This window comes from Loxodonta africana, chromosome 6, assembly GCF_030014295.1.
Source record: "Loxodonta africana isolate mLoxAfr1 chromosome 6, mLoxAfr1.hap2, whole genome shotgun sequence".
Taxonomy (NCBI): Eukaryota; Metazoa; Chordata; class Mammalia; order Proboscidea; family Elephantidae; genus Loxodonta; species Loxodonta africana.
The window spans coordinates 23,427,193-23,442,206 of record NC_087347.1 but is presented as its reverse complement, the minus strand read 5'-3'; the positions used below and the strand labels follow the sequence as shown (position 1 = coordinate 23,442,206).

Here is a 15,014-nt window from a genome sequence, read left to right as displayed (position 1 = left end):
AGTTGTGTCCCTTTAAGGCCGCCTGTCTACTTTTGGATAAGATGCACAAAAGAGCCAAAGCCAACACCCACGCATTAGGGTTAGTAATGCTTCTACAAGATACCAAGCACAGGGGAGGCTAAGACTGAGAAGCAAGATTTTGAGCGATGTTCTCCCTGTCAACCTGATGAGCCCATCGTTGCTGAGACTGGTGCAGCGGTCAGGTGCCAGTTCCTGTAGCTGTCAAGTTGATTCTGATTCATGGCGACCCCAGGCGTTTCAGAGTGGAACTACTCCACAGGGTTTTCAGTGGCTGTGATCTTCCAAAAGTAGATTGCCAAGCCTTTCTTCTGAGGTGCCACTGGGTAGATTTGAACCACCAACCTTTTGGTTAATAGCCAAGTGATGGCTAACTAATTTCTGGTTAGGCTACTCCTGTTTGAAAAGTAATGAGTCACTCAACAATATATTTTTAATTCAAAACATATCCTTTTACCTGGCAACCCCTATACCTAGGAATCCAGCCTATTAAAATTATATCGCTCAAGTACAAACCCGTTGCTGTTGTTGAGTTGATCCTGACTCATAGCGACCCTATAGGACAGAGTAGAATTGCTCCATAGGGTTTCCATGGAGTGCCTGGTGGATTCGAAATGCTGACCTTTTGGTTAGCATCTGAATTCTTAATTACTGCACCACCAGGGCTCCAAGTACAAAAGTCACATCTAATGGATCCCATTCTTCCCGAATACGTCTACCGAATACCTAATGTGGATGTTCACAGTCTTGCATCCATTAGGACTGACTGGTTTTCCTTGAGCTGAACCAGTGAGTGCTGTCTTAGGGGGGATGCATACGCAATGTCACCTTGAAGACTAAGGTGTCCTGACCCAAGCCATGATGTTTTCAGTAGCCTCACATGCATGTGAAAACCGGACGATGAATAAGGAAGACAGAAGAATTGATGCCTTTGAACTGTGGTATGGGTGATGAATATTGAATATACCGTGGGCTGCCAAAAGAACGAACAAATCTATCTTGGAAGAAGTACAACCACAATGATCCTTAGAAGCAAGAATGGCGAGATACGTTTCACATACTTTGGACATGTTATCGGGAGGGATCAGTCCCTGGAGAAGGACATCATGCTTGGTAGAGGGTCAGCGAAAAAGAGGAAGATCCTCAACGAGATGGACTGCCACAGTGACTGCAACAATGGGCTGAAGCATAACAATTGTGAGGATGGTGCGGGACCAGGCACTGTTTCATTTTGTCCAATATACACAGAGTTGCTATGAGTCAGAACCGACTCAATGGCACCTACCAACAACATACGCAAATTCACTGGAGCACTATTGTAATTGCAAAATGTTGCAACTGAATGACCACCAGCCAAGGAATAGCTGAACAAGGCGGGGCGGGGGGGCAGCCTTGGAATACTGTATCATTTAAAAGAATGAGGTAACGTCTGTAAGTACTGACTTGGAAAGATGAGGCATAAGTGAAATGTCGTAAGAAATACTATGTAAAAATAAAAAACAAAACTTAGCACTAACCAGTACATAGATTAGAGCAAAAAAACAAACCCAGTGTTGTCGAGTCGATTCCGACTCAGGTTAGAGCATGACCCCAAAAACATGAGTGTGTGTGTGTGTGGCTGACTGCCCAAATTAGGGAAAATGTCAGAAACAGGACATGTGAAATTGCTAATAACAGTTACTTTAGGGGACACTGGAGAAGAAAAGGTAGTTTTTTACAAAAAATTTTATAGTAGTGGGATATGATTTTTTAACTTTTTGTGTTTTCTGGGTTTTTTAAAATTTATTGTGCTTTAAGTGTAAGTTTTCTGGTATTTTTTATATTAAAAAAACCAAAATGTATAAAAAATTTCAACATTTAGGGTAAATAGGTAAATTCAGCAAACTGTAAAGTGAGCTGTAGGCTTTAAGTCACTCTTACTCAGTATCTCCAGCTTACTTTTTATCCATGTGACTTTGGACAAGTTATTAATCTCATAGAACCTCAATTGTTCTCATCTTACAAATGGAGGAGAATTCCTATTCTAACTACCATCCATAATTGTCACACTAAAAAAAAAAAAAAGTTGAAATAAGATCACATGAATGCAGGAATGTCAGACTGCAGTAGTAGAGTTTATCTGCAAGCTAGAACAAGACTCAAGTATATTTAATTTTCCTTTTAATAGTAAGGCTCTCATTTTTTACTGAGAAGGTGTGTGCCTTCTCCATTGGAGGCTCCTGGCAGTGCCCAGACTGCCCTGGCTCCAGTTCAAGTGCTTCACACAGGACAAGTGCAGGGTCATCTGGTGGTGGAACATCGACTGGCAAGCTGAAGGGTTATTTCTTCTTGTAAGGTACCCGATACTGTGTCTCTTCCTACCCTTCCCTGCTCCAGAGGGCAGAAGAGCTATATGATAGATGGAGTTGATCTTCCCCTTTCACTGGGTTTTTGTTTTTAGGGTTTTCATTACAAGTAATTTCTGACCACCCAAAAGATATCGAGGTGGCTGGCTGCTTAACTGAGGACAAATGGCTCCCCACTAGCTCTCATATGATCCCGAGCCATGATTTTAACCAGTGAACCTGAAACTAGAATGTCTCAGTAAGAGTAGTGGACAAGTAAGCCACCTTTTGCAGAAATGCCAATCCTAAAATTCATGTTCTTTTACCCTGTGCATGCATTTGCTGGTATTGTGTAGTTAAAATTATTAAAATACCACACGGTGCATTATATTTTTTTTCTCCTAGCTTTACTGAGGTATAACCTACATTCTAAGTGTAGCTACCACCTCAATCAAAATACAGAATATATAGCATCACCTCAAAGTTTTCTCTCAACTCTTTGCTGCCAGTTTTCTCCCCAAGCCCCAGCCAACCACTAATCTGCCTTTGACTCTTCTAGAATTTCACATAAATGAAATCATATGTAGCCAATTGTGTCTGGCTGCTTTCACTTAGCATGATGCTTTTGAAATTCATTCACGTTGTTTTCTGTATCAACAGTTCATTCCGGTTTTTATTGCTGAGAAGAATTCCATAGTATGGATATGTCACACATTGTTTATCCATCCGAGGGGACTTTTGGGTTGTAGGTATTATCCATGACACTGCTGTAAACATTCCCATACAAGTCTTTGTAGGGCCACATGGGTTAACCTAGGAATAGAATGGCTAGATTACATGGTAGGTGTGTGTTTCGGTTGGAAGAAACCACCAAACTGCTTTTCAAAGTGGCTGTATTATTTTACATTTTCACCAACAGTGCATGAAAGTCTGAGTTGCTCCACATTCTCGCCAACGCTTGGTATGATCAGTCTTTTAAATTTTAGCCATTCCACTGGGTGTAAAACAGTATTCCATTGTGTTTTTTATGTGCACTTCTCTCATAACTAATGTGGAAACCCTTGGTGGCATAGTGGTTAAGTGCTATGGCTGCTAACCAAGAGGTCGGCAGTTTGAACCTGCCAGGGGGTCCTTGGAAACTCTGTGGGGGCAGTTCTAGTCCGTCCTATGGGGTCACTGTGAGTCAGAATCAACTTGACGGCAGTGCGTGGGATAACTAATGATGTTGGGCCTCTTTTCATGTGCTTACTGGCCATTCATCTGTCTTCTCTCAGGAAATGTCTGTTCAAATCTTTTGTCCATTTAAAACAAAATTGGGTTGTTTCTCTTAAGTTGTAAGAATTCTTTATGTATTCTGATACAAGTCCTTTGACATACATTCTTTTATATAGGTATATCTTACTTCATTTCGAAAACCTAAGAATCTGCTATTCTGTTTAGGATTGGGAAGGCATAGCTGGAAGTTCGTATGTTTATAAATTGTGCCATGTTGGACACTGCTGCCTCTGATTCAAGGTTGTAATAGGGTTGGGTTTTGCAACAGGCTCAGTCAGCAAGAGCTCCATAAACAAAATTCTTTTTTTAAAAAATTTTTATTGTTTTAAAAGTTTACAAATCAGGTCAGTCTCTCATACAAAAATTTTATACGCCCTGCTATATACTCCTGGTTGTTCCCCCCTTAATGAGACGGCACACTCCTTCCCTCCACTCTCTATTTTCATGTCCATTCAGCCAGCTCCTGTTCCCCTCTGCCCTCTCATCTCCCCTCCACACAGTCTCATGTGTCTACTTGATCCAAGAAGCTCACTCTTCACCAGTATCAGTTTCAATCCCATGGTCCAGTCCAATCCGTCTGAAGAGTTGGCTTTGGGAACGGTTCCTGTTTTGGGCTAACAGAAGGTCTGGGGACCATGACCTCTGGGGTGTTTCTAGTCTGTCAGACCATTAAGCCTGGTCTTTTTATGAGAATTTGAAGTCTGCATGGCACTGCTGTCCTGCTCCCTCAGGGGTTCTCTGTGGTGCTCCCTGTCAGGGCAGACATTGGCATAGCCAGGAACCATCTAGCTCTTCTGGTCTCAGGCTGATGTAGTCTCTGGTTTATGTGGCCCTTTCTGTCTCTTGGGTTCATAATTACCTTGTGTCTTTGGTGTTCTTCATTCTTCTTTGCTCCAGGTGGGCTGAGACCAAGTGATGCATCTTAGATGGCCACTTGCTAGTGTTTAAGACCCCAGACGCTACTCTCCAAAGTGGGATGCAGAATGTCCATAAACAAAATTTGTCTGTCTTTCTGAGCTATTTCTGCTGGGGCTTATTTTAAAGTTTTACATTTTACTGTGTTTCATATCATTGCAATAATACTAGGAACTTCTCTCAAACATTAGACTGAATACCTGTTGGAGGATTCTAGATCAAAGTCTGAAAAGAAATGAGGAGGTAAGGCAAGGGGACTGACTGAAGCTTAGCTTCAGAGGAGAGATCTAATAACTCCTGTAAAATAAGACAGAAACTAGTAGCTTAACTATTTAAAACCATGACTTTCTAACTGATCAATTACAGTAACGTGTAGCCTAGGGCAAAAATGGGTTTTCCACTGTTTTATTATGTTCATATTGCACTGATATCAACGATTGTCCGTTTCAACTCTTCTAGTAGAACGGATCTGTATTGCAAGTCCTCGAACGCTACCTTAGAGAGTCATGGCATAAAAAATAGCTAGGCAACCTCAAATATTTTGAATACTTGCATTGCAATTTTTTTTTTTTACTTTAAAATGACTTTCAAAGGCTGCAACTATTCAATGGTGGTTGAATTGGTATTCAATCAATCAAATTCACAATACCGATTCTATGATTCTTAAAAGTTTTATAAAAATACTGTTATTGTTTCTCAATGATGAGCACATGTGAAATGTAGGAAATAAACGCTAAACCCTTCGTTATGCTCACGGTCATTCAACGTATGTGCTATCAATGATCTGGCTTCATCAGTCAGGAAAAGGATGGGACCCTGTTCTGCAGGGGAGTCATCAGTGAGGGCAGGAAGCGCCGCTGTCTGAGGAGCCTTTCTGACGTTCGGAACCGCCCCTATCTCCTGTTAGTAGTGCATTCTGCTGGCAGTCTGCTGGGCTTTGGCCCAACCCTGAACATCACGCGCCAATACCGCATTCATGTACTGCACAAGCTGGCTTGAAGCAGTGAAAGGTGATATCGACCCAGAGCGCCAGTGTTTTTTACTTTATTAAACATTAGAGCACAAATGGAGGTCCCCTGTGGAGGAGGGTAAAGGACATTGGGGAAGAAGAAAGGGACACTCGAGAGAGGGTCACACACTAGCACCCCATCTTCACAAAAAGGGCTCGATATTGATCTCCAGGGAGGAGCAGGGCATGGTCAGCTCAAATTTGGTGATGACGTCAGGATGAAGGACCCCAAGCTTCCCGATGCTCTGACCCCGGGCAAAGATCTCAGCACATCGCCCAGGGAAGAAAGCGGAGCCTGGAAAACAGACAGCGAAAAATCAATGTTTCTCCTAGAAAAAAATGCCAATAGATATTTAACACTAAAGCACTTTAGTCTACTTAAAAAAAAAAAAAAAAGCAAGCCACTCTTTAAACCACTGGCTATGAAAAGAGTGCCTCCTTACACTTTCTAGTAGTAAAAGTACATGATAATACACCAAGGTGCTTGTGCATGGAAAATTCAGCTTTATTCATAGATACTTGCTGGATTAGTCTATAGCGAATGCATTTTCTGTTCAGAACATCACTCATCTACCTTATTACACAGAGAAACACACCAGCACTGTCATCTGCAGGCTAAGGTGATCAGCCGGATCTGGTTACAGCCCACAGTGCCAGAATTTGGCTCGCAGTTCTGTCTGAAAAAGAGCCTTCCAAAAAATACAGCCAGAATTCTCCTTAGAAGCAAGGATGGCAAGACTTCATCTCATACACTTTGGACACGTTACTAGGAGGCACCAGTCCCTGGAGAAGGACGTCATGCTTAGTAAAGTAGAGGGTCAGTGAAAAAGAGGAAGACCCTCAACAAGATGGACTGACACAGTGGCTGCCACAATGGTCTCAAAGGATGGCGTGGGACTGGGTAGCGTTTCATTCTGTTGTACACAGGGTCTCTGTGAGTCGGAACCGACTTGATGGCACCTAATAACAAGCAGTTTGGGAGCATCTATTGGAAAACCATAGCAAAGGCCAGCCCCAAACTTTGAGTCAGGCAAGAAGTCCTGTCTTAGTTTAGGGATGAATGCATTGAGCAGCTTACTGAAGCAGTAACAGTTCTTGAAGTTTAAACAGCTTATGAAAGAAAAAAAAAAAAGAGCCAGTAACACCAAAACCCAAAAAGCACATGGGCCCGCTCCATATTCACTAGATTATCTGCGCCACAGAGGAGTTTATCAAGGCTCTCTACTCTATGGAAGCTTTAAAAAAAAAAAAAAAAAGCTGACTCATTTCTCTCACCATCAAATTGAAAAGGGTCAGGCCCACGGCTCCTGACTAACCCAACTGAAGCACTTACTGCCATAAACTATAAATACCCAGCAGAGCTGGGCCACAGCCACCAGGCTGCCATTTCAGAGCGAGTGCATTATTTATGAAAGGGTAAATTGCTGAGTCTCTACTAATGGCTCCAAGGTCAGCATAATTCAAGGAATAGAGATCTGAGTTCGGGTAGGGGGAGGGGATCCTGCTACTGTCAAGTCTGTTTACCATACAGAAACCGGAAGATGGCATGTGTTACCAGACCCTCACAGGAGGCTGTTCATTTCTGGGGAAAGGCCTGAAAACGTTTTCTGCTGTCATTCTTAAACAACCCCAATGCAACCTGGCTGAAATAGAGGGTGGTCTGTTTTGCACATAACCCAAACAAAATTCGGCTTCATTGTCTATTAAAGCCAGAGTTTTAATGAACTGCATTTAAGTACAGTAAAACCTGGTTTCCATGTTTAAGATGGAAACCTGCCAGAGAAGGAAAACTCAAATATTTTCCATGAAAAGGAGTGATAGAAAAGTGGTAAGACTGCATCATGTCAAAGGCAGAAAACACGCGAGACCTGGAAAAACAAGGCAGTCCTGTCGAGTTCCGGCTCTCACAGGTTTCACTGTATTTGGCTATGTGTGCTAATTCACACTTGGGGAGGGGTCAGGGAGGGAAATCAAATAAAATAATATAAAATATTTTTACGTATTGTATAGAGCCTTAGCGAAATGCGAATGTTACTAAATGTGATAAAGATGGCATATTTTAATTCTATCACAATGAAAACCTAACCTAAAAAACAAAACTATTTCCCCCCAAAAAGAAGAGAAATCTTCTGTGATGAAGAAAAGTTTGTATAAAGTACTGACAGGGTACTAAGGCAGTATCATCAAGGATCAGGGGAACTGAGAAGCCCTTCACTCCACCACCCCCGCCCTTATGCAGAGCTGTATCTGACTGAGTAAACCTTTACATCTCAGGGATAACGCCAGCCGTTCAGAAGGGAGGTTCAGATCTTCTGATAACCAGCCTTAGGTTTAAGAATCCTCGCTTTACCGAAATCCTTCTTTTTATCTATCTTCAACTCCTATTTGATTGGATTCATTTTTACTGATGCATAAAACCAGACTCTTTCAGAATCTAAGCCAGATGTGTGCTACATCCTGACAGTGTTAGCAAAAGAAAGCCTACGAGATAAGAACTTTAGAATTTTTACTTTATAAAACAACTTTCTGAGTCAGCACTTTTTAGCAAAAACTCAGTTGGTAAGCACGATAATGTCCGCTGGACCTCTCTCCAGAAGTTTGGATCAAACTTTGCTCTAGCTCATTAGCCAGCTAGGTATGCGGTCAAACAAAAATATTCATATCAGTAAATATAAATTTTCTCTCTTTTCAAAGAAAAGCAAACAGAAGTGAAATTCAATATTATGCTTTATTAAAAACATATCCACTCTGAGAGTATTCTAAATCATATGAATGTCCAAAGCTCTCGAACCAGCACGTTGACCCCGAGAGTCACTTCAGATCCTCAATCGGTCCCGCGGAGGGGCTGCTTCCACGTGCAGCAGCCATCACAGGGGCCTACTGCCCTCGCCTCTAATACTAATCCTCCCTGTTGCTGTTGTCAGTTGTCATCGAGTTGATTGTGACTCATGGCGGCCCCATGTGTGCAGAGTACAACTGCTCCATAGGGTTTTCAAGGCTGGGACCTTTTGGAAGCAGATCTCCAGGCCTATCTTCTCAGGCATCTCTGGATGGGTTTGAACTGCAACCTTTCGGCTATTAGAGTGCCTCACCATTTACACCACCCAGGGACTCTGATCTTCCCCCACGCACCCACATGTAAAAATTAAGTCCAATAATGGGATTTCTGATGTGTTAAAAAAAACTGTATACTTTAAATTGTGATGACAATTTTAACATTTCTTGCCATTTTTTCCATTTCTAATCAGGTCAGATTATGACATAAACACTTGGCATGAATTTCTTCTTGATGCCTCTGTTCAATAAGTGCACGGCTGACCTTCTGGTCTCCATATATACAAATTGAGAGATACATAAAAGAGCCTTCAAGTTTTTAAGACAGCCTAAAAACAGTGCCACTTGACTGACCTTGCATGGGAATTAGAAATACTCAAAGAAAAATTAAAATTACTAAAATGCAGGCATTCTTTAGTGCTTTTAAAACATTTATGGCTCAAACCCAACTTTGCAGGCAAAAGTGAAGCATTTCAAAGGGCAGAGAGAATAACTGCTTCACCAACAAAACAAAGGGAACACGACTCACTAAGGCACAATAAGGCCTGAGTTCAAAGATGAGAGCATCTCCACCATCAGCAGAAGGAAGGCTGTTTAGCCCAGTAACTCAGGCAGATCAATGCAGTCATCATGCTGTAACGAGGACCAAGACATCTTCCCAGAAGTCAAAGAAGCCACATCTGAATGGAACCTAAATACGGGTCTCAGCTTGTGAATAATCAGAACTGGATGGTAGCCAAAGGCTACTTTAACTTAACAAACAAAAGCATTTCTGGAGAAAGAGCCTAAGAAGCCCTGGTGGTGCCACGGTTAAGCATTCAGCTGCTAACCTCAAGGTCAGCAGTTCGAACGCAGCAGCAGCTCCTTAGGAGGAAGATGTGGCCGTCTGCTTCCATAAAGATTTCAGCCTTGGAAACCCTATGGAGCAGTTCTACTCTGTTCTGTAGGGTCGCTACGAGTCGGAATCAACTCAACAGCAATGGGTTTGGTTTGGTTTTGGGGAAACAGCAGCATGTTGTATCTAGACACGTACAGTTGCCAACACAAGGAAAATCGTGTTGCCTTCTGCCTCGGAACTCTAAAATTCAAATTCTATGATCAAACTATGTTACATTTCTTTTATTCACATATTTAAGCCTAAATAGAGGTCCTGGTTTACGGGTATATCAAAGTACATAAATAATGCAATTTTCAACCCGTGCCCCAAGTGCTCCCCAGCAAAAAGCCTCACAGTCTCCTTTTCCACCAGTTCCTCACAGATTACACCGTCAGCTTTGCACAGTAAAACCACTTCCCACACAAAACGGATTCCGGGGAAAACAGTGTTCCTGTTGAAATACATGTGGAAGCCCGGACAAAAGAAACAGCAGTTAAGCACAAATAAGAATTTAATTTCCAAAACTTAGTGGGGTGTAAGTAAGTCCCTTAATGAAAGCTTTTGTAGCATCTCCTCCAAGGCTATAATTGCCTCTCTGTGCTCAAACGGCAGGACCACTTTGAGGACCTTGGGGGTAATTCTTGGGCCGTAATCCAGCCCAGCACCTAGTCTTTAGCACATTTTCTGGCTAATTGACCTTCAAAGAGTTTGTGAGCGCCCTGTCTTGCTCGTTGCCAAACACCTTTCACAGTTTCTTTTAGCCCAGTCTTTCTTTTAGAGTAATATTATAGGCCAAGAGTTGGGAGAGGCTTTCCACATAGAGTCATTCCTATAATTTTATGAAGCTTCGGAAGTAGAAGCTTAAGGGAGGTATCTGAGCAGACCCACAATCCGAAAGGATCAGACAAGTGTTATCAAGTATGATAACAATCTTAGACCTCCTGCCATTGGCTATATTTGACTAATTCGTATGGTACTTCATTTGGCCCATCTCTAAAAATCACCTACTCATACAATTTTACTTTTCCCTTTCTTCATATTATTAATACACGCTTTGGTGTTCAAACCCACATAACTGCTTACAATGTGGAACTTGACCACCCAAGTTTTTTACAAAAAAAAAAAAAAAAAAGATCAAAACAAAAAGAAGGGTGGGGAACACCAGAAAAGGAATGTCCATATATCACATATATCATAGAAACTAATTGAAACTTATCATTGTGCACTGTGAAACAACCAACCAAATTCAAGGACCAAAAACACAAAATACAGAATTACAGAGATATAGTACACCATTGGGCCAAGTGAATATATTTAAATCTCAGCTTTAAATTACTGATTACGTAATATGGAGTCTGTGGGTGGGTGGGTGAGTGATAATCATTTAACCATCTGACTTGAAGGCTGGCACCTTCCCAAATTCTCTCTCTCCTCCCAAATCCTTAATTCTCTTGCAGTTAGATATATATAATATAATCCATTCCATGGTCCAACAACCTATCCTCAAAAATCACAGGAAGGAAAAAAATCTCCAGTGTCCCATTCTGGAGTGAAATTGATGGACTGGATGACAGGGAAAAGAGTGGAAAAGGGTTGAAACCATCATTTCCCATGCTGGACTTTGTCCTCGTTTCCCACCAGTTTTCTGAGGATATAGTAACCGTTACTTACTGTCTAACTCTACCAGCACTGGCGGCACAGTGGTTAACAGCTATGGCCGCTAACGAAAAGGCTGGCAGTTTGAATCCACCCGCTGCTCCTTGGAAACCCTCTGTCCTCTACGGTTGCCATGAGCTGGAGTTGACTCTACGTCAACAGGTTCTGCCAGCACATCATTTACTTGAATCCACAATCAAAGCCCATGCAAGCAGCGGTCAAGAAATCAGACCACATATTGTATTGGGCAAATCTGCTGCAAAAGAGCTCTTCGAAGTGTTAAAAAGCACCTATGTCACTTTGAGGACTCAGGTGTGCCTGACCCAAGCCATGGTATTTTCAATCACCTCATATGCATGTGAAAGCTGGACAATGAATTACAATGAATAAGGAAGATTGAAGAATTGGTGCCTTTGAGTTATGGTGAAGAATGCTGACTATACCACGGACTGCCAAAAGAAAAAACAACTCTGTCTTAGAAGAAATACAGCCAGAGCACTCCTTGGAAGTAAGGATGGTGAGACTCACTCACTCAAGGATGGACATGTTATCAGGAGGGACCGGTCCCTGAAGAAGGACATCATGCTTGGTAAAGTAGAGGTCAGAGAAAAAGAAGAAGACCCTCAATCGAATGTATAGACACAGTGGCTGTAGCAATAGGCTCAAGCATAACAAGGACTGTAAGGATGGTGCAGGACTGGACAGTGTTTCGTTCTGTTTTACGGAGGGTCGCTATGAGTCGGAGCAGACTCGACGGCGCTTAACAACCACCACCAGCGTATCAATATCACCTTCCTTTGCTGAAGCAGAGAAAATACAGAATATAGGGCCTATAAAACTGAACACACACTTATGATACCATACGTGTGAGCACGGTTTCATTCTTCATGGCAGTTGTTCTCAAAATTTTAGAACCAGAAGTTATTTGAGGCCACCAATAGAATTATACAAAAGGGGGAGGACCCAAGGGGGAAAAAAGCACAATGTAGGTAAGACATTAACCTATATAAAAGGAAAAAAAAGTTTAAGAACATGGGAAGAAAAACTGGCATTGGAAACACACGCACACATGCACACACTTTTCCGATCCTACTACACTCTGGGTTGGAAGAAAACAGCTCTGTAAAGTCCATTTAATTTGTAAGTGGAGACTGAATAATTTCCAACTGGTAATATAAAACACCCACTTTCCCTCCAGATGTGTACAATTCTTCACCTTACATCTGAAGTGAAATATTTATGGTACCTAAAGTCTTTAAAGAGAGGAGACCTAATCCTTTGAGTTTAATGGCTATCTTTCATCCCTTTCTGAAGATCAAAAGAAAGAAAACCCCCTTACACAACTTTACAGTGCTAATCCCAACACACCTGCAGACATCATTACCTCTTAAAGCTTAGGAACTGGACGTGAGAGGAGAACTGGGACCTACTTAGCCCCACAGCATGGAACTCGGAGAAGATGCCTGTGTTCACAGTGACTTTATATCAAGACAGGACATGGCAAAATTGGTATTACAAATAAAGACAGGATCCTGGAAGACCTTACTCTTGAAAATTAATCGGCAAAGCCCAGACTGCACAGTCTCCTAACCAATGGAGAAATACCTTTGATAAACAATCACCTTCTTTTGTGAATTTGTGCAGAGAAACCCATAATTTATTTCCATGACTGTCACTTTTTAACATTCCTTATGAAAAATTTAATTAGCTGGCCAAAAACTAAATGATTAAATAGAAAATGCTAGGGAAACATAGGATCTATTCTGAAGTCTAATCTAAACTGTGTCTCTCACAAACACATACACACTCAGATTTCAAAGCCTGACGGAGGGCAGGAATGTGGCAAGAGTTTAAATGTGATCCATCTAACTGCATATTTAAATCAGTCTCAGCTACACTTATGTACAAAGGATTTTTAACCCTAGGTTAAAAAGCGTCTCCACTATCTGCTTTGAAAACTCCTTATTCCTAAATAAGGCACCATTCTACACTTGTCTGACACTTAAATCATTTTTCCAAGGATTTTCACATTTCTTCAGACAGATTTAAAATAACACCTTCAAAAATAAATGGTATGGATCATCCTACCTTCCTGGGCCTGCATATGGCTTTTCCCTGAGAAAAACCTGGAAGACGGCTACTCCTCAAACCAAAGATGAGCAGCTTATTACTTTCTCCACAATTATAGTGAAATAATAATAATAATAGACCGTTGTAGGACTAATTATGGACAGAAAGGCAATGTTGAGTATATGAGACTGTATTTGTAATTTCACATCAGATAACTTATTCAATCAACCTTTGGCCAACTTGGAGTAAACGTAACTTCTAACATGTAATCACGACAGATGTGTTTTCTTTTCAGAACTACACGTCAGCTGACAAGTAGGGCGTGTAGAAGAAAAAGAAAAGTGAAAGAATAATGACAGTGTGAAAATATCGTATGTTGCTTTCTACTCATCTCCTTCCATCTGCAGTGAAAGCAGCGAGTCAGCCCCAGAGCGGCCCTGGCAGAACCCTCTGTGGGACAGGCATGTCACAGATGGGAAAAAGGGAAGCACAAGGAGATTAGGAAACTTGCCGAAGGCGAGCAATCGTATAGCCAGAGAGCAAGCTGGAGGTGAGAAGAGCCACTGAACCGGCACCTCTGTGTGTGGCCCACAGGTGCAGAAGGCCGATTTCATAATGTTTTTAAGCTTTTGGTCAAGCTGTCCATTTCATGTTTGCAAACTTCTAGTTTAAAATAAATAAACAAACCTAAAGAAAAAAAAAAAAAGACCGTGATAACTGACCAGCGCTAACTTAGCACGTAGCCAGGTACGCTCTGCAACATTATTGTTGTTCTTGTTGCTGAGAGTCTTTGGGTCGATTCCGACTCACAGCAACTCCATATGACAGAGCAGAACTGCCACACAAGGCTTTCTGGGCTGTAATCTTTATGGCAGCAGACTGCCAAGTCTTTTTCCTGTGGAACCACTGGTGGGTTTGAACTGCCAACCATTTGGTCAACGAACAAGGCTAAACTGTTGTACTACCAGGGCTCCTTTCTGACTATCTAGATATATTCATATATTCTATCTATCTAAATATATGTAAAAATACATATATTTTTTCTCCATTACAACATTTCCTAATACTTTTGGAAATGTAATGCCCTATCATTTATTTCATTTTGTTACTTTACCACTGACACAGTATTAGATTTAATATATTATTTTAAATGACTAACTTGATTATATTTGGGAAATTTTAGGAAACTTTAAGACAGACTAAGGAGCCCTGGTGGCACAGTGATTAAGAACTCAGCTGCTAACTGAAAGGTTGGCAGTTCGAATCTACCGGTTGCTTCATGGGAGAAAAATGTGGGAGTCTGCTTCCAGTACCTAGGCATGTAAGATGCCCATAAGTGCCTGGCATTCCTGGGCATTTTTCACATTCACAATGTGCCACTCCCTGTGACAGGATGTCCTATTATTACTAAAATGTCAGATAGATAGTTGCTGCTGAGTCTACTCCGACTCGTGGCCATGGGACTATCTACAACAGACTCTTACAGATACCCTTAATCATGGCACCTAAAAGAAAAGCAAGTGAAATTGAGTTGTACAGAGAAGAGTGAGGCTATTTAATCAGCATCACTATGGTAGTCATGAACTTCCTGATCTCTGTAAGACTAGGATTCAAAGGTTTTTTTTAAGACAAGGACCCTCCGCTCAAAATCTTATTTACAAGTACATATACAAGTGGATTTTTTTTCTTTAAAGTGGTTTATAGGTGGAAACCCAAAATCCACTTTAATAGTTGGTGCTCTAAAACATATCCCCTGGGAATGGCCAGTGTCTTCATTAGCTGTAAAAATGCAAACTGGAAATAAATGCCAGTGGTT

The 15,014-nt window shown here is 41.5% G+C and overlaps 1 protein-coding gene across 2 annotated transcripts in view; it reads right to left on the bottom strand.

The window, feature by feature from the left end:
* Nucleotides 1-5,560: 5,560 nt before the first annotated feature.
* Nucleotides 5,561-15,014, bottom strand: part of FARSB (phenylalanyl-tRNA synthetase subunit beta) — a 59,939-nt gene continuing 50,485 nt past the window's right edge. For both annotated transcript variants that reach the window (XM_010601660.3, XM_023541128.2), the window contains one exon: nucleotides 5,561-5,836. In XM_010601660.3, coding sequence (XP_010599962.1) covers nucleotides 5,685-5,836 — 152 coding nt within the window. In that variant the 3' untranslated portion in view covers nucleotides 5,561-5,684. The remainder of the gene's footprint in view (nucleotides 5,837-15,014) is intronic.